At 41.0% G+C, this 20,000-nt stretch overlaps 2 protein-coding genes across 4 annotated transcripts in view; one reads left to right on the plus strand and one right to left on the minus strand.

Moving 5' to 3' along the window:
• Positions 1 to 2,479: 2,479 nt before the first annotated feature.
• LOC123510454 lies at positions 2,480 to 6,434 on the minus strand. Of its 2 annotated transcripts, XR_006676506.1 has the most exons (4): positions 6,076 to 6,398; positions 5,546 to 5,738; positions 3,638 to 3,881; positions 2,480 to 3,036 (listed from the first exon to the last, which is right to left on the minus strand). XR_006676506.1 is itself a non-coding variant. In XM_045265646.1 (2 exons), the coding sequence occupies exons 1-2, from the start codon at positions 6,406 to 6,408 to the stop codon at positions 5,547 to 5,549; spliced, it is 525 nt and encodes a 174-aa protein (XP_045121581.1). In that variant the 5' UTR covers positions 6,409 to 6,434; the 3' UTR covers positions 4,157 to 5,546. The 2 variants fall into 2 exon arrangements, 1 of the variants encoding a protein (XP_045121581.1); XM_045265646.1 differs by lacking the exons at positions 2,480 to 3,036; positions 3,638 to 3,881 and having other exon boundaries at positions 4,157 to 5,738; positions 6,076 to 6,434.
• A 134-nt stretch (positions 6,435 to 6,568) lies between these two features.
• The window catches only part of LOC123510453, a 64,509-nt gene continuing 51,077 nt past the window's right edge, over positions 6,569 to 20,000 (plus strand). For both annotated transcript variants that reach the window (XR_006676505.1, XM_045265645.1), the window contains exons 1-2: positions 6,569 to 6,682; positions 11,104 to 11,232. Coding sequence is in view for 1 of the 2 variants with exons in the window: in XM_045265645.1 (XP_045121580.1) it covers positions 6,572 to 6,682; positions 11,104 to 11,232 (240 nt within the window). In the remaining variant the exon portion in view is untranslated. The remainder of the gene's footprint in view (positions 6,683 to 11,103; positions 11,233 to 20,000) is intronic.

The following is a 20,000-nucleotide window of genomic DNA, read 5'->3' on the forward strand; positions in this document are numbered from 1 at the left end:
GTGAACAGGGCTACACGTGAAAGGAGACACACCCAAATATCTCCACCCGTCAGAATCGAACTCGTCCTCTGGCTTGAAGCCAGCGCCTAACCACTGAGCTACCGGGTGTGTGTGTGTGTGTGTGTGTGTGTGTGTGTGTGTGTGTGTGTGTGTGATGTGCGCGCGCACGCGGGCATCTTTATATGTATTATATGGTTGTCAGTTTGGACATTACAGTAAAACAAGAAGAAACAGTGGATATACGGCCTGTGAACGCAGTACTGGACGCTCTTCGAACAAATTACACAGTGTTGGCCATTGTGGAAGAAACATTTCAGGTAATGTATTTTTTGCACCTTGACTGCTTACCAGCTGCTCTGACTCGACGCCCTTTACCTCTTGGGTAGGTTTAAAAAAAGACTGGTATGACATACAAGAAAACATCCGTGTCTATTATCATTTTTATCTGTCAATAAATTCACTGTTGTAAATAGAATCACATGTTCAGGTTTTGCTTATCTTTTATGGCCAACATTTTTTCCTGTAGATCAACATTATTCTTCTCTCTCTCTCTCTCTCTCTCTCTCTCTCTCTCTTGAAAGTCTTAATGAGAGAAAGAAATACAGTTCAGAAACATCTCAAGAAAGACAGACATAATGAACACTTATATTGTGAAACATACAGATCTCTTAAGAAACAAGTCAAGACTTTATTGAATAAATCCAAGTCACACTATCATAATAATAAAGAAAAAAAGATGAAAACAAAGGAAACACTTGCCGCTACGTGGAATGTTTTGAGGCAGCTCGTCCTCAATACCAAAGTGTTTTTCTGTTGCAGAGGACAAAGTTAAAACAAAAATTAAAGCTGACAGTTTTAATTACTTTTTTGCTCACGTCGGAAGAGAAACGTACAATAGATCACAAGCAAATATTGAAGACTCTAACGATGATCTCCAACTCAATCTTGATACTGACGTACTAACGTATGACATGTTCCGACCTCAACCCATTGATAGTGATACAATAATTTTGGAGATTAAGGGCATGAAATACACTTCTTCATGCGGATCTGTTGGAATACCACTCCATTACATTAAATAATCTCTCCCCGTAAATATTCCATATCTCACCTGTATCTTCAACACTTCGATCGTCACGGGGAAATTCCCAAAGCTATGGAAACACGTGACAGTGGTCCCTATATTAAACGACCCCAGAAATTATCAACCCATTTCTTTTCTTCGTATCGTTTCAAAGATTTTACAAAAAAGTTATAGTTTGACAACTCTCCAGATTTCTAGAAGAGAACAACCAACTTAGTAAAACCCAGTATTGCCTTCGATCATCTCATTTAACTGAAAGTGCTCTCCTCACTCTATGTATTAGACCATCGATGATAAGAATATCTCTTTAATTACATTGTGCGACTTGTCTAAAGCGTTTGATAGTGTAAACCACGAACAGTTAAAGAATAAGCTTGCAAAAGTAAGACTTGATACCTTCTGGCTCAGTAGTTATCTACACAATAGAACACAATGAGTTTGAATCGACAGAACTATCTTTAACACTCTACACGTTCCATATGGTATTCCACTGGGATCAGTAATAGAGCCTATTTTATTTTCAATTTACAATAATAACTTGTCACAGAATATATCAAACTGCCTTGTTATACAATATGCCGATGATATACAGTTTGTACAAACGGGGAACATAAATAATGTTCAAAACCTTATTCACAAGGGAAAAGAAACCTTAACGAAAGCAAGAAAAATATTTTATCGCTAATGGTCTAACGCTAACACAACAAAAACTCAGTGTATGTTTATTGGATGCAAGAAACTAATTTCTTGAATCCCTCCAAATACTTGTTTACGGGTTGACGGCACCACTATTGTTCCCAGTAAAGCTGTAAAGAACCTTAGGATATTCTTTGATATTGACAATTTGAGTAAAAAGGTTTTTAGTAATATAGTCTACATAAATCGGGTGAAAAATAATTTTGATAGAAATGCGAGAATCATAGTCGTCCAGTCTCTTGCCTTAAGTATAACTATTTGTGAAGTATACGAGACTTACCTTTGGTCAGTTGAAGTATGCTTGGAATTTTATTAGTCAAATCACCTCTGCCGTAGTGGAGATTTCACATGAGATGCCACTGTACCGCTCCAGCTGTCAGACTTTGTAGCAACGAACACCCACATGACACACAGACACTGACAAATAACCTTTAAAAAATGCAGTACATACACCGCAAACAAGGGTGGGTAGTAGAGGGCATGTGAAATCTCCACTACGGCAGAGGTGATTTGACTCTAAAATTCCAAGCATATTTCAACTGACCAAAGGTAAGTCTCGTATACTTCACAATTTTACCTCGTCAAATCACCTTCTGCCACGTAGAGAATTTCACATGAGGCTTTGAAGCCATGTGGGTGTCGTGCCTGTACAACTTGATCTCACATAAGCACCATAAAAATGGGTCAGAAACCACCAAGTACATGATTGCAATCTTCATTGTACATATAGATACATTGAACATATGTGAACAATTCCCATTAACAAGTATACCTACTTCCCAATTTTCCTATTATGCCTCAAAACCAAAAGCAAACTATCACAATATGCATAACCCTGCATAATGGCATGGACTCCTCATACCATCCACATTGCGTTTATCATCCCAAATGAAGAAACACCAGTACATGAGAAAATAACAGTACCTACAGTAATACTGCCTCCTGAAAAGGGTCCACCTCTGTAGCAATGGGCTTGTCGTAAAATTTAGCAAAGGTACATTCCTGACTCACCCTGCCTTTGACATGATACAAGTGATAGGCACAGCCATAGCCTTGGCCTTTGATACAGCTGCTGGCCTAACACTACCCGCTGTAAATTTTGATGTGTCCACATCTGACCTACTAAGCATTGCCTTAATCCACCGAGCAATGGTGTCCTTAGTAAATGACTTGTGTGGTTTAATGAAGCTGAGGAATAATTTATCCTCATCGCGTGAAAGGCCCCGTCTAAGTTCCTCCGTTCTTGCAAGGTAATGCTGCAATGTAAAACAAACACATAAACTAATGTCTTTAGCGTAAGCATGAAATTTAACTGTTTGCACATTAAACTTGGGTCTGCACTGTTTAATGTTGCCCTTTAACGGAACTGAAATAGCATCCTGCTCCATGTGTATGCCATATGTACCCAAAAGATGTAAAGTTTGAATTCTTGCGGCTTGGGTCAGCGCCATTAACATAACCAGTTTAAACGTCAAATCCTTGAGGGTCAGAGTGTGCAATGGGTACATTGATTTCAGTTCCCTGAGAACTGGCTGAACATCCCAAGTTTCTGTGTATCTAGGTGCAGGTGGCCTAAGATTGAATACGCCTTTCATAAACCTGATGACCAGAGGGTGAGCACCCGCTCTGCACCCATTGACAACAATGCCTAGTGATGAGAGAGCACTTCTCGCTGTGTTGAGGGTTTCATAACCCACATTCCTGTTGAAGGTGTCAGACAAAAAATTTATAATGTTTGAGACAGAGAGATTAAGGGGATTAACATTCCATCTACCACAAAATTGTGTCCATTTCTTAATGTGCGGGTGGTATTGTTTCCTGTGCCTGGTTTCCAGGATGCCAGGATGATGTTCGTACCTGCCTTAGAAATTCCTTGTTCTCGCAAACACTCCCTGACAATAGGCACGCCATCAGTTGTGTGTGGCGCATGTTAGGGTGCTCCTCCCCTGAAGCTGGGTGTATTAGCACCTTTCTCCTCTGCGTGATGAGGTGAGGGTGGTTGACCAGCATCCCGAGCAATGTGCCCATCCAAGGTTGTGATAACCACAGGGGCACAACCATCCACACTCTCGTCCCTTCTGCTTTTACCTTCTGCAGGCACCTAGCAATTAATGAAAATGGTGGAAAGATGTATGATAACTTGAACCTTGACCAATTTAAAGAAATTGCATCCAAATGGGTTGCCCCTGGATCTGGTGTCCAGGAACAATAGCAAGGTAATTGCTTATTAATCCTTGAAGCAAACAAGTCAATAACAGTTGTTCCAAAAATGTTACACAACTGATGGAAAATATGCACATTAAGTTGCCACTCATGCCTATCATTTAACTAAGCGTGAGGCCTTGTCCGCCAGCGTGTCAGCCGAGCCTGGGATATGGGAACATGTAATCCAAGCATTGGATTTGAGACACCAGTCCCAGATTTTAGTGGCAATCTCGTTGCAAATGAAAGACTTTGTACCACCCATTTCATTAACATAAGAAATTGCAGTGGTGTTATCACAGAATACTTTAATGTGTTTACCTTTAAGAACAGGAGTAAATACCTGCAACACCAACAAAATAGCCTTAAGCTCCAAAGCATTAATGTGCATTGACTTTTCTGCTACGGTCCAACTACCACAGATAGACTGACAGTAAACATGGCCCCCAACCTGTGTTGGAAGCATCAGTGTAGACATCAATGTCAGTGCCAGATCTGAAAATTTTCCTATCTTGTGTTGAGACGTTATCAATCCACCATTGAAGGTCTGTTCTCATTACTGTTGTAATAGCCATATAGCTGTTAAAGTTGCCTTGTTCCACCCGCAAAGCTGCAATTCTCTCTGCTTCTAATTGCCTATAATGCAACTTACCCATCTTCGCAGCTGGGATGGCAGCTACCAAGAGACCAGTAACCCTGGCTACCTCTCTGATCCTATCTCTATTTTTATCCTTAAGTTTTTCACAGGCTTGAATGATTCTCAGACTTCTGTGTTCAGGTTAAAGAAATGGTCATATTAGTAGTGTCAATAATATTTCCCAAGTATTCAATAGTCTGTGTGGGCTGTAATACTGACTTTTCTACATTAATGCAAAAGCCTAGTCTCTGTAGAAGAGCAATAATGTCATCAACACAATCCAGACAGCCTGCTCTAGACTTATTGCAAATCAGGGTATCGTCAATAAAGCTAGTAATAGAATAGCCCTTTCCTCTCAGTGATGCAAAAACTGGTTTCATCAACTTGGTAAAAAGTCTAGGTCCTTCCGATATCCCATTGGGTAGACAAGTAAATTGGTAAATTTTGTCCTCCCATTTAAAACACAAAAAAATTTGCTGTTCTTCTGCAACCTTCACTGTGTAGTATGCATGCCTAAGGTCCACTGACGCTAAGTAGTCCCCTGCATTGATAAGTCTAATGGTTTGCTCGAAGTTTTCCATTTTAAAAAGTTTATATGGAATATGTTTGTTAAGGTCTTTTAAGTTGAGGACCATCCTATGCCCACCATCCTTTTTTGGTTTTAAGAAAATAGGTGAGATACTTTGCTCCTTCCTCCTCTTTGTACATACAAGAACTCCGAGATCCAAAAGTTTCCTAATCTCCTCATTAACAATTGCCTGTTCCTCTAAATTAAACTTATACGTTAACCATAAGTGGCCAATATCATAAACATTTATGTCCAAATGACAATGCTGCACCATGTCCAAAATTACGGGGTCATTAGTAATTTTCTGCCACTCATGTAAAAAGTTTTGCAGCTTGCCTGCTAGAAAGGAGTTACCCACCTCACTTACTGTCGGGGCCTTTGATGACCCCGACCTTTGGCGTTTTTTGGATCCGAATCCTGTCGCGCCAAATGCTGCCGTTGGCCACTCCGGAAGCCCCACCTCTGCTGTCCGTAGGGCTGGAATCTCGCCGAGTGGCTCCAAAAAGTAGATTTACCCCAGAAGCTCCTGGGCCTGCTGCTGGAGGATTTCCCTGGGAAGAGGGGCTTCTTGGTCGCAAGCTTATTTTTAGGCTTCTCTGTCTCCTCAATCTGCTTGGCTGATTGAGACACATCATCCCCAAACAAAAAACGTGACATAGGCACCTTGTCAGAACATAAATGAGAGTATTTGGGGTTAATCTCACGCTTCATAATGAAACGCCTTGCCAGGTTGGTTCTGTAATTTGCATGACCAAGCATTGCCAAGGCCCCGTTGATTTTGCTAACCTCCTGCACAACTACAGAGTTACCCACATCTTGAGCCACCTTATCCAGGGCTAAAAGGGACTTAGTAATAATAGTACTCGCCGAAATAATGTCTCCACTTACTTCCTTGAGCCGGGAATCAGCTTTCCTTGGGTCCGTCTTCAGGGCACCCGAGATCTGCGGGTTGCACTCCACTGTAGCCAGTGCAGGGCAATTGTTGGGACGCCTGGTGACTGGGTCCTCCGAAATCGCCCTGTAGTCCTCTTCCTGGAGACCTTTTTCAAAACAAATTGACCATAGCAGCCACCTGTGGTTCAATATCCTCAGAGACACTGTCATGAGGTCCCAAAGCCTTGACGGCTTGCAACAATACACTGTCCCCTGAATTAGACTCACGAATCTCACCATCCTCGCTTCTGGAGTCCACAAACCCCGAAAAGGCAGCAGGCGAAGCATTCACCTGGAAATTCACCTGCTGTGGGGAAGGAGTCCTTTTAACGGTCAACTTTGCAACGTCACTTTTTAAACGTGCCAATTCTTCCAAGACCAACTTCCAGGGAGGTTCAGGCATATCAACCTGAGAAGGGGCAGCTTGGGGCTGAGATTGTCCCATGCGCCGATGTGGTTTGTTTACACTGCGGTGGCGCACCAGCTGATCCTCACACCGTCTCCCCTGCCGCGCTGGGGAATCACTGGAGCTACCACGGGAAAAAGACCTCACACTGTCCCGGTAAGCTCTGCTGCTAGCCCTTCTGCTGGTGCCATAGCCGGAAACCTTAGGTGGAAGGGCGGTGCGGTTCTCCGAATCAGACATAAGTGCACCTGCACCAAACAAGCCGCAAATGAAACAGGTTTGGCAAATTGGCAAGCCCATCCCATACCAATGCCCTATGGCAGGCCCAACCCGTACCATAGATCCAACCTGAGTATAAAGGCAATGTACCTGCGTGACAATTGCCGTAGCCGGTGAAGAATCGCCGAGAACCCGTGCGAAAGACGTCTGAACAGCACACGAACGTTCCAGCAACTGACAGCTGGAGCGGTACAGTGGCGTCTCATGTGAAACGCTCCACGTGGCAGAAGGTGATTTGACGAGGTAAAATTATGTTCTCTCTCTCTCTCTCTCTCTCTTTTTTTTATTTTTATACTGATCAAATGTACAGGGAAAACAACTTCTACATTACATAAGAACGTTGTTTTTACAGACTAAAGGGTACAGGGTTAGTGCAACCTATCTTAAAATCTGACCCTGGTGATGTATATTACATTCTGTATGTACAACAATAACTTATATTGTAACACTGAATATACTACGTTCACTGTACATGAGTTACCCTTGCCTCAGTAACCAATGGTTCACTTGCACTTTAAATGTCTGAGTGTTTGTGTCACTGAGGTTTATCTCCTGTGAGGCCAACAGAGTGTTCCATTTTCTTGCACACGAGTTTCTATATTGTCTCTGGTGATGCCATGTCCTGCATCGGGTCAGCAGGAGCTCACCAGGTGTCTGGGTGACCATGCGGGTGGTGACCTGAGGGGAGCGTGCAGGCAGATGAAGCTCCTGCATGTGGCTCACTCTTTCCACCTGCACTTTGTACATCACCGTGAGTCCCGCCACGTCACGGCGATGCTGGAGGGTGTGGAGTCGTGGCTGCTGCCCAGCAGTGTCCCTGATAAGCCTTGCTGCTCGGTTCTGTAGTCGAAAGCGCCTTCAATATCCAGTGCCACGACGGCTGTGGTCTTGCCCTGATCAAGTGCAGCACTCAATTGGGTGGCAAGCAGCAGATGTAGGTCTGCCGCGGATCTACCCTGCCGAAAACCAAACTGCCTGACGCACAGAAAATGGTGTTTCTAGGTGCTCAGTGACCCTAGAGGTTATAATAGCCTCCAGAACCTTACTGAGCACCGACAGTAAGGACACAGGGCGATAGTTTTTACACTGGTTCTTGCCTCCTTTTTTGTGAACTGGCACTACATTGCTCGTTTTCCAGGCTGCCGGCCACGTGCCGGACTCGAGACACCGAGTGAACAGTAAGGCGAGTGGTCGCGCCAGCTCATTAGCACACTGACGGAGCAAGCGAGGGCTTATATTGTCCGGCCCTGTCGCCTTATTTTCATCCACTTCTAGAAGCTTTTTCCTCACTTCGGATTCTCTCTCTCTCTCTCTCTCTCTCTCTCTCTCTCTCTCTCTCTCTCTCTCTCTCTCTCTCTCTGTCTGTCTGTCTGTCTGTCTGTCTGTCTGTCTGTCTGTCTGTCTGTCTGTCAGTCAGTCAGTCAGTCAGTCAGTCTGTCTGTCTGTCTGTTGCCTCTCACATATATTTAATTGTTATCATGTTATATCATGCCATTATGTTATAAAGTATTATGTATATTCATCTGATGTCTATGTCTTTATAAGTATCTTATATACAATATGCTTGTATTTATCGCACATCACTCTGTTTCCCTCTCCTCTATCGCTTCCTTCAGTTGCGGCTGTACTGCAGGGCTCTAATATTTGGGGTAACTACCTCATGTTAATGAAATCTCATCATTTTTAAGTTAAATTATAAAGTAATAAGATTTTTTTAGGTAATTCTGAGGTAACTGTATTACTTGACGATACTTTTTGATCACTTCCTCTTAAAAACACTGTTAATATCCCTGTATAATGTGTTTTTTATGACCTTAGATGCTTTATTTTCCATTAATTACAGGTACTTCAAATGCATCGTTATTAGTTACAGTTGCTTTAAATGTCTTGTTAAAAGGAAGACATTGTGCATCTCAGTATCGTATGACCCTGGCTGTTGCGGTACCTAACCTAAATAACTCAATCACTATTATTGATCGCTGCTCAATGTGCACATCGGTATCTCGTTCTCATAAGCCAAGGGCTCTCAACCTTTATCTCGTTAAGAATCCCCTGTGTGATAAGACCATCTACCAGAACAACCAGTGACTGACACTAATTTAATATGTATTGGTACTGTAAAAGATATCATCTATCTGAGTACCCATGGAAGTCTTACAGAATGTTAATTTAGTGGCTCATTATGCAATGGTAAGGCAAATTATATTATTAGATAAGCCATCGAAGTATTCCTATAAATCTTTTTGTAAACCCCTGTGGTTTCGCAAATCCTACGTTAAGAACCCCTGTCATAAATAATGCAATTACACTTACATTGTCTTAATCACAGCCTCAGGAGGTAATATGCCTATCTCCCTCCCCCGCGGGAGGTAAAATTTGATTTTCGAATCAATTCCATTCATCTTTATATAGTAATCTCTGAATCTCACAGGACTCTGTGACCTCTCTTTTGCTATCTCATCCTCTCGCTTCTTTAAAGCTTCATTTCTTCTATGAATAATGTCTACAGCGTCTATAATAGGATCGTAAAAAGAGCTACTCTGCGATGTAGATACGACATCCGGCTGTTTTGACTGGTGCCGCGCTATCAGCTGTTGACTCTTGCCGCTCAGACATCTGGATAACTAATACTGGGGTCATGCTACAGATTTTTTTTTTTTACTACGACATCCCCGACGGTCGTAGGAAGGCTCTGCCTACAAAATTGACGTCATTTTAGCGGTTTTTGGCCTGTCGTAAGATGTCATAAGTCAAGTCGTACGTTAACGTGACGATATCGTACGATGTTGTAGGATGTCCTTGTTGTCACACGACATCGTATAAGCATTATGATTATCGAGCGCTGCATTCGACTATCGAGAAGAGAGTCACGACAAGCAAAGCCATTTCATCAGTCGTACGATGACGTATGATGACGTACGATGACTTTGTGGAGAGATACGATGTCGTACGTGCTGCTAACGACATAGTTCTACATTGAACGATTTAATAATCGTTAAAATACTGAGTTACGGCTGGTCTTTGAACATACGTTTGGCAGTAGCGCACGAAATCGTTGTCGCTAGAATCGTCGTGACAAGTGTGACGTGACAGCTCGAGCGTTGTCGCCAGTAAAAAAAAAAAATGAATAAGTAAAAAAAAAATAATACCCCAGTTTACTCACGGAAGACGATGGGTATGGTGTTCCATCATCGTCCCAAGATCTCTTTGGGACATCCCTGGACATCGCAGGCACACTGGACATGAGTATGGAAGGGCTGCCTCCGAGACCAGAAGTGAACATCCACCTTCATACCCCCCACGAAGATGGACGTATACCCTGTGCCACAGTCTTTTCTGTAAGGATTGTGCGCGGTGGTAGTGGCGGCGTTGGTGGTGGTGGCGAAAGGCTTTCGGTAACGCACTCGAAATAGATAAACCTGCAGGTGGTAAAGATATACACCAGCAGAGAGAGAGAGAGAGAGAGAGAGAGAGAGAGAGAGAGAGAGAGAGAGAGAGAGAGAGAGCAGCGCGAAACAAGCTTTATCGGCGGTATCATCATGATCATCCAGTATTCACAAAGCCCTCTGAAGTATGTAGACTCCATTCTCAAGATGTCCCTGGCGAGATGCGGCCCCGTGTCAGCAAGGACAGGGATGTACTTTTGGAGACTTATGGTGAGGTGTGTAGATGTCGATGCTGTGGGGTGATGCGACATGGGAAAACGCTTTGGATCCCTATATATACTTCCAGGAGCTCATTCTCGGCTTGCCCTTGCGTCATCGCACTTTTGTCAAATGCGTCTATTTCGACATCCTTTGACATTGTCTAACATCGTTCGACATCGTTAACACTGCATACGTTGTCGCAAGCCATGAAAATTTGAAAATTTTGGTTGTTCCCATTTTCTCGGTACGTCGTACGTCATCGTTGTGCGTGTTGTACAATAGACATACGTCATACGTCTAGGATCAGATGTCGTACGTCCCTCGTTTTACGTGTCCTTCTTGTAATTAAATGCTCCCAGTTGTTACGACAGTCGTATGCAATCGGAGAAAACTGGCCTGTACGACCGTCGGGAGCGTCGTAGTAAAAGAAAAGCTGTAGTGTGACTCCAGCATAAGTCCTAGACAGCTGTAGGGTGAAAGGGGGAGGTTAGCCCGCCATGCAACGGGCCCCATGTAGCAAATGTATGTTTATTATAACAATGGAGTTTTTTTTTTATACTTCTATATAAGGATTATTGGTTGTTTCCCTGGATGTTTTAAGTTTTTTCTTAAAATTTGTGCACATGATTATTGATATTATTATAATTTCAGGGGAAAAACCTATTGACAAGGCTGACAGCGCCGCAGGGTATTGGATTATTCGAGGTGCCGATGAGCAGAGTAACTTCTAATACAACATGGCATCACGCCTTTTTCCACACTATAAGCCAAGCTCTAAAAGTGAGTATTGTTTGCACGACTGCTTCTTGATACACTCGTGTATTCTTTTGCTAATGTTTTCCTAAATTTCTTCCATTGCCTATTCACAACATTTATACCCTATTACGATCTTCTTTTTAATTCCTTTATTTACAACACCATTCGCAACAATTCATTCCCTCATTCAGCTCCACTGGGCACCATGGACCCTGGATGCAGGCGATACGCTTCATTGTTCGAGAATATTGTACTCGAATTTCATGAATTCCATACATTGGGATTTTGAAATCTGAATTTTATCCTCAATACCATTAATATCATGAAATTCTAATGGTTGGAGTTTAAACAGAAGGGAATAGGTAGTTATAAGGTGAGACAGAGGACACCTGACCGTTGATGTGGCGAGCCAGCCACATCAAAGGTGATGATGAATGTGTGAATGTGTAAAACAGTGGTTCCCAAACATTTTCAACTTGTCACTCAATATAAGCTATTTTAAGAGTGTCACTCAGTTCACAAGTTGTTGAATCTAATATCAACACACACTCACTCACACACACACACACACACACACACACACACACACACACACACACACACACACACACACACACACGGGACATCGTCGATGGCGGAGGTGGTCGCTGAGCTCCAGAGCAATCATCTATAATTCTACAGTTACCTAAGAGTAACCAAGGTGGGAAAGGAGCTGGTAATGTTTGTCCCGTCTCCATATAGTCATGTTAACTGTTGATTAGCAAAATAATGTCCAGTGAAGGTAAATATAAACTGTAGCCTGCGTTTGAGCCATCAGCTGGTTTGTTTACGTCTGCGCAACATGGCGGCCGTGAACTCGAAAGAGGAATCAGACTTCACAGGGTTTCAAGGAATAATGGAGAAGAGCGCTTATGTGAAGAAAATTCTGGAGTTAGAAGGTAAAATTGAAAAACTGTTTGAAAAGTATGAGGGCCTGGAAACGAGTTATGACAATGTAAAGAGACTGTGCCGATATGAAGAAGGAAAATGCAGCACTGAAAGAGGAAGTTAAGCTAATTAAAGTGAATTGCGAAAAATGTGGAGAATCTCTAGGAAAAGTGATGGAGAAGCAGGCTGAATGGAAAAAAGTCAGGAAGTGGAAAGAAAGGAGGTAAATTACAAAGTTGCAAGTCTGGAAAAGGAAATCAAAGAGTCAGGGAGAAAACTTTGGGCCTTGCTGAAATTATAGATCAACAGATCATAGAAGAGAAGATAGCTGAGAAAGTGGTGAAGGTTATTAAGTCAAATGAGACATTGGTGAGGAAACTGTAGACAAAAAGAGATGTGTGGTGATATTTGGTGTGGAGGAGGATAAGACACCGAGTAAAATGGAGAGAGAAAAACATAAAAAGGTGATAAATAATATCATTAATGTGGTGCAGGAGGAGGAAAAGACCTAGTACAAGAAATAGAGGACTTCCATAGAATTGGAAAGTTCACAAGAGAAGGTATGAGGCCAATAAGAATCAAACTTAAGTCACAAAAGGATGTAGATGAATTGGTGGAGAAGTCATGGAGGCTAGCCCAGCAGGAAACAACAAGGAAGATTTGGTTGAGAAGAGATCTCGGTGAAAAGGAAGAGAAATGTTAAATGAGTTGAGAAAGGAGGCTTTGAAAAAAATGAAGAGAGGACAGAAGAAGAGAAGAAAGAGTTTTCTGGAGAATCTTGGATATGAGACTGAGGAAGTGGTTCATAACCCAGAAAAGTACAGCAAGAAAGGACTAAAGAAACTTACATATGAGCGAAATGTAATGTATTCCAACATAAATGGAGTGATATCGGGATTTTAGAACTCAACGATTACTTGAGGGACAAGAACCCAGATATTGTGGGTCTTACTGAAACAAAACTGAGAGAGGAGAAGACCTGATGAAGGTTGGAGAAGGAAATATAACGTTTGGAAAAGAAATAGAGTAGGTAAGATGGGAGGAGGAGTGATGTTGCTGGTTAAAAAGATATAAAGGTGGATCAAGTGAAAAAGGTATGGGAAAGGCAGAAGTGCTAAAGATCAGAGCAGAAACTAATGAAGGAAAAAGAGGCACTACATAGTGGTGTACGTACCACCTAAGACAAATGCATGGTCAGTACAGGAATATGAAGAAATGATAAGTGATACAGGAACATGTCTGGAAGAAATGTTGGGTGGCTGTGAACGAACTATAATGATGGGAGATTTTAATTGTAAAGAGGTGTGTTGGGAGGACTGGTCAATGGAAGGATCAGAGACAACATGGGGAAATACACTATTGACACTGGCAATGGAAAATGTGTTAACTCAGTGGGTCAAAGAAGATACTAGGTTTGGAGGAGAGGAGCATCGTCAAGACTGGACTTGGTCTTTAGTACAGAGCCAATGGTCATTGAGGAGATGAGGGTGGAGTGCCCTTTAGCAAAGAGTGATCATGCAGTTTTGGAGTTCAAGGTGATAGACGAAGAGAAATCTAGAAGAAATGAAGAATATAAAGTGGGAAGATGGAATTATGCCAAGACAGATTTTGGAAACCTAAAGAAATTCTTTCAAGAGACAAATTGGATGAAATTCAAGAGTGCTAAGGAGCAAATGAAAAGTGGAAGGAATTTATAAAAATATACAAAGAAGGTGAGAAAAATTTGTACCAATAAGACAACATAGAGAAGTTGGAAAGCAGGACTGGTTTAACGATAGATGTGAAAAGGCTAGAACAAGAAAAGAGGATGCATGGAAGAGGTGGAGAAGGAAAAGACGGATTAAGCAGTGGGAAAGTTACAAAAGAGCAAGAAATGAATATGTGTTGATTAGAAGAGAAGAAAGAAAGAAACAAGAAAAGGATATAATTGATAAATGTAAAGACCAACCAAGGCTTTTTTACAGACATGTGAACAACAACATCAAAAATAGAGAAAGTATTGAAAGTTTAGAAGTAAATGGAGTATACAGTGAAGATCCCAGGAAATGGCAGAGGCTATGAATGGATGCTTTCGGAAGGTATTCACAAAGGAGACTGCTTTTGACAAACCACTGGTAATGGAACAGAAAGGGATTATGAAGGAGTTTCAAGTAACGGTGGAGGAGATCAAGAACATGATGGGGAGTTTAGAAGTGAGAAAAGCTGTGGGACCTGATGGGGTATCAGGATGGATTTTAAGAGAATGCAGGAGCAATTGGCAGAAAAAGTTTGTGAAGTAATTGATGCCTCATTAAGGGAAGGTGTAGTGCCCCAAGACTGGAAAAGAGCTAACATTGTCCCAATCTATAAATCAGGTAACAAGAGAGACCCATTGAACTATAGACCAGTGTCACTTACAAGTGTGGTAGCTAAGATGTGTGAGAGGGTGGTGAAGAATAGATGGACAGACTTCTTGGAGAAAAATGACATACTTTGTGAGTGTCAATTTGGTTTTAGGAAAGGGCGTTCATGCACGACAAACCTGATATGTTACTATTCGAGGGTGATAGATGTAATACAGGAAAGAGATGGTTGGGCTGATGGAATATATCTGGATTTAAAAAAGGCCTTTGATAAGGTACCACACCAGAGACTGATCTGGAAACTTGAAATGGTAGGAGGAGTGCATGGCAGTTTACTAAAATGGATGGAAGACTTTTGGTAGGAAGAGAAATGAGAACAATAATTAAGGACAGACCATCAGAATGGGGATTGGTGGAGAGTGGAGTTCCACAGGGATCAGTGTTGGCACCAGTAATGTTCGCAGTCTACATAAATGACATGGTGGATGGGGTGTCCAGTTATGTGAGCCTATTTGCAGACGATGCAAAATTGTTAAGAAAAGTGAGATGTGACAAAGATTGCGAACTACTCCAGGAAGACTTGGACAGAATATGGAAATGGAGCTGTACATGGCAAATGGAGTTCAACACGACAAAATGCAAGAAAATAGAGTTTGGCAAGAGTGAAAGAAGAATCAGGAGTATGTACAAGATAGGAAATGAAGACATAAAACCAGTCATGAAGAAAAAGACCTTGGGGTGACAATTACCAATGACCTATCGCCAGAGAGACATATAAACAAAATAATTGGAGAAGTATTGAACTTATTGAGGAACATAAGAGTGGCGTTCGTATATCTAGATGAAGAAATGATGAAGAAAATAATTACTGCAATGATAAGACCGAGGCTTGAATATGCAACAATACAGTGGGCTCGAACTTAAAGAAACACATAAGGAAACTAGAGAAAGTACAGAGGGCTGCAACGAAAATGGTGCCTGACTTAAGAGATTTGACTTATGAAGACAGACTGAAAAGAATGCAACTTCCAACCCTGGAAAACAGAAGAAAGGGAGACCTGATAGCAATATACAGAGTGATGATTGGCATGGAAAAATGGATAGGGAAGATCTGTGTATGTGGAATGGAAGAATGTCGAGAGGGCATGGGAAAAAACTAAAATGGCCACTTATAGGAGAGATGTGAAAAATATAGCTTCCCTCATAGAAGGGTGGAAGCATGGAATAGTTTAGACGTGGAAGTGGTCAACGCAAGGAATATTCATGATTTTAAGAAAAAGCTGGACATTAATAGATATGGAGACGGGACAACACGAGCATAGCTCTTTTCCCGTATGTTACAATTAGGTAAATACAATTAGGTAAATACACACACACACACACACACACACACACACACACACAGAGGACCGGGGCTCGATTCCCCGGCCGGGTGGAGATATTTGGGTGTGTCTCCTTTCACGTGTAGCCCCTGTTCACCTAGCAGTGAGTAGGTACGGGATGTAAATCGAGGAGTTGTGACCTTGCTGTCCCGGTGTGTGGTGTGTGCCTGGTCTCAGGCCTATCCGAAGATCGGAAATAATGAGCTCTGAGCTCGTTCCGTAGGGTAACGTCTGGCTGTCTCGTCAGAGACTGCAGCAGATCAAACAGTGAAACACACACACACACACACACACACACACACACACACACACACACACAGACCAAGGAAAAAAAATGTGCATCTGGGTGCCATTTCCTAAAAAATAAGACTCGAAAATAAAAAAAAAATCAAATAGAGATTAAAAAAAACGTCAGTTGCAAAGTTTAAAAAGGCATGGGGTTAGATGAAAATAGAGAATTAACTAGAAAAAAGATGACTTTTCTTTTTTCTATGTAGGAGGACAACTGGCCAAAGGCAAAAAAAAAAAAAATAATAATAAGATTGAGAATACTGATTAATTCTTAAATTAGCTGTGAACAAAATGTTTGCAAGAGAAAGTAAAACGTATTCTGCAGCGTGGTCGTGACAGGAGAGATGGCATGCAGTTAGGAAGATCGGAACAGTACTTAACGTAAAAGCAACAATAGAATATAATAAGAGATGCAACATTGTAAGAAAAAAAGAGAGATTTTGAACAGTCAGTTAGAAAAGCTGATATGATGAAAAGCTTTTGATTCTACCTTGTCTAAAAAAGCAGAATGAGTTTGACTCCTTACACATGCGAAACATACTCCTCTTAATATGTACGGATAAAGTCAGTGTACAGAGAGTTAGCAGCTGGGAGGTATGAAAAAGAAAAAAAAAAATGACGAAGGCTAGTCAAAACATCTAAGTTCATAAAGCAGTTTAGCTAAAGATAAAATATAAAGTTTACAATTTACATCACATGTTTAAAGACAAACCGAGGATATTTAGTATAGAAGAGAGTGGACAGTTAAGTGTCATTGCAGAACAGAGGATATGTATATTTTTTTTTATGTTATGACCTATAGCGCCTGCAGGTGTATACTTGAAGAGTACGTATAGGAAGCGCTGTTCAGCTTCCACCCATTACTGGCGCTGGCAATTTTATCTATAGTGGTACCCATATTAGGGCCCATATCACCACCAGAATCTGGGTACCATGGTGACATGTAGGTAACTTTAAACTATTCGACAAATGGCAAAGTTTTTAAGGCTGTACGTGATGGGATTCGAAATTCCACGTGGACGTTTGCTCGATCTCATGCTCACTACTTTATCCACTACGCCACCGCCTCCCTAGTTTACTAGGGAGGTTGTTTTGAACTAATAGATGGAGGAATTGAATTCTTGAGGTATTGAATAACATTAAGTTTGCGGTGCCCCAATCAAAACTTTTTGGAAAAAAAAGTCAGATTCTCTGGCGTGTACTGTTTAATTCACCTGGAAAGTTCTTTTTTCACTCCTATTCTGTCCACCTCTCTGATACAAGAGTTAACCATTTATTCTCAATCATACATCCATTTCTCTGGTAAACTTAAGAACTAGCATGCTTCTGTTTTCCACCTTCATATCACTTGCTTCTTTCAAATGAGAAGGGCCAAGCGGTCATTTAATTAATGGATATTTAAAAAAAATTCACTTCTGAATTTTTTTTTTTCTTTACCCGGTGCTTGAGACCATAATTATCGTTCTGTGATTTCTTTTTCTAAAAATTAAATGCCCATATCCCTTCGGAAGCCATTCTAAATGTTTTGTGCCGTTGTGTCATAGCGTGAGTGACGCTCCATCATATAATATCACTTTCATTGTTTGTATCTACGTAAAAACTTTATATAAACATTTTTCTCTTGATAAATTTAAACTTTGACATCTTTACCACCACCTTAGTGCAGGAAGTTGGTCTGCTCCTCTAGATTCCAAACTCAGTAAGCAGCAAATTGTCGTGGGGGGCGAGATAACGAAAATCTCACTCTGGTTTTGCCAGAAATGAGTCCTTACTGGAATAAATTGACGAAGACTAGACTCAAAAACTTCAAAAGGAAGATACGAGTTGCCAAGACAACAAGAAACAAACGTATAATTCCTGTCACTGAGTTGTTTATTACTCGCTAGAGGTGAGTGTCACATTATCTACCCTCCCGTCATGGCCATCTCACTACTTACCTCGCCAGTTCACTATGCTTCTCCACATTCCCTCTCCATACACCACACAATAAATTACTTTATAACTATGATTACCACCACATCTATTCATCGCCTACACGTCACATAAAGCCTTATGTTATACCAAAAGCAAAAGATTCCTCTGAGACAGAAGTGTGTAGCTAAACAGTGCATCAGAGACGAGTAATAATTACTTCACTGTGTTTCAGTCTCAGCCGAATGCACTAATCATGGGTCAGAGATGTCCAGTATAGTTGTAAAAGCATATTACAGTGACACTACCGATAGCGCCTCACGCCCTCATTTATGAGTGAATAATATTTTCTAGAGAAGCGAGAATTTGATGCATTATCATTCCATTATGCCCCAGGAAGTCACCAATGTATACACAATTATATGTAAAAATTTTATGCCACTCAGATGAATACAAATAGCGAAATAAAACAGAAATGGTAAAAAAAAAGAAAATCTTTGGAAGCCGATATCTCGAAAAGGAAATTTTTACACTTAAAAATATTTAAAATATCGGTAAAAACTTTGATCGAGTTATGTTAGGTAACTTTTTAAGCTACAAATAAAATGCACTTTTTAAGGATTAGATTTTTAAAAATGTCAATAGAAAACACGTTACAGAGGAATGAAACATTTTTGTGAAGAAGTTTCAATTTTTCCTGCAAAGACAAAACAAAAATTAGAAGTTCCTACAAAAGTTAGGTACACTAGTATGCACAACGTTTCTATGGTAAATTTTTCAAATCAATTAGCTGAAAAATAAAGTCGCAAAGTAAAAACACGAGTTGTTTGAGTATCAACTACCATGCACGAAAATTTGGTGAAATTTACAGAATAGCCGACTTTTACACCAACATACGAGTACAACATATTAACCTTTCAAAGCAATCTGACTTATCGTAAGCGAAGTATGAGCAAAATGAGGTTAGGTTTGAGACCCGCCTCACGTGGCAGGTTTCAAGACACTTATCCGGTTGTTATTGGCCACAACTTTTGAATCTCAAAGAAAAAAAGTGAAGAACTACACTGCTGCTGTTGTTTTTTGTGTTGATCTTGATCTATACAGTTAGCATCCTTTTAACTAAACCTAAAATTATCAATCACAACACAGCTACACTGGCTAACTCACCTGGTTGGCTACACTTGGTTACTGTGGTATTACAGTGAACTGGATATTATATGGAATTAGGGTATATAGGGTAATACGGATTTGCAGGTACACCAGTTTTCAATGAGTAATTGTAACACAAATATTGTTATAAGGAAAGGCTGAGTTATGTACCTAAGCAGGATACAATAGTTTAATCAAGGTTTATTAATTTTAGGAAAATTTTGACGTAATAAAAGAAATATTAATATTAGATGGGATTAGTGAGGTAATCAAAATAAAGAAATTTGTGGATTAGCTGTGGGATATGTGGAGAATACTTTTTAGGATTTAGTAAAAGAAAAAAAACTGGAAAAGGAGAGAACCTAAGGGGAGTATAATGCCGCCTTTTAGGAATTTATGGACTCCAGAGAAACAACTTCACCAGGGTGTAAGTTCCACAAGTTTACACATCCTACTGAGAAAAATCTTGCATCAATAGTTGTGTGGGTGTTAAGAATCTTGAATTAAGTGTGTGGGCCCTTGTTCCTAGAGGAGGTGCTACAATAAATATCGTCAGGAGAGATACCACAGTTCTGGTGAAAGATCTTTCAATATTTGATGAAGTTGGCACATAGTAGCCTGTCTTGGACGGAGTACTACGCAACCATGCTGCGACACTGGCGCGTGGCGGCACAGTGGGGCCGTGCCGGTACTAATAGTCTTAACAAGACTGGCGGTACACAACTCTTAACAGGACAGACATGTTTGACGGTACCATCCCGACACAACCAAGTTAGCGGGACTGCGTGTG

This window comes from Portunus trituberculatus, chromosome 29 (assembly GCF_017591435.1).
Source record: "Portunus trituberculatus isolate SZX2019 chromosome 29, ASM1759143v1, whole genome shotgun sequence".
NCBI classification, from domain to species: domain Eukaryota; kingdom Metazoa; phylum Arthropoda; class Malacostraca; order Decapoda; family Portunidae; genus Portunus; species Portunus trituberculatus.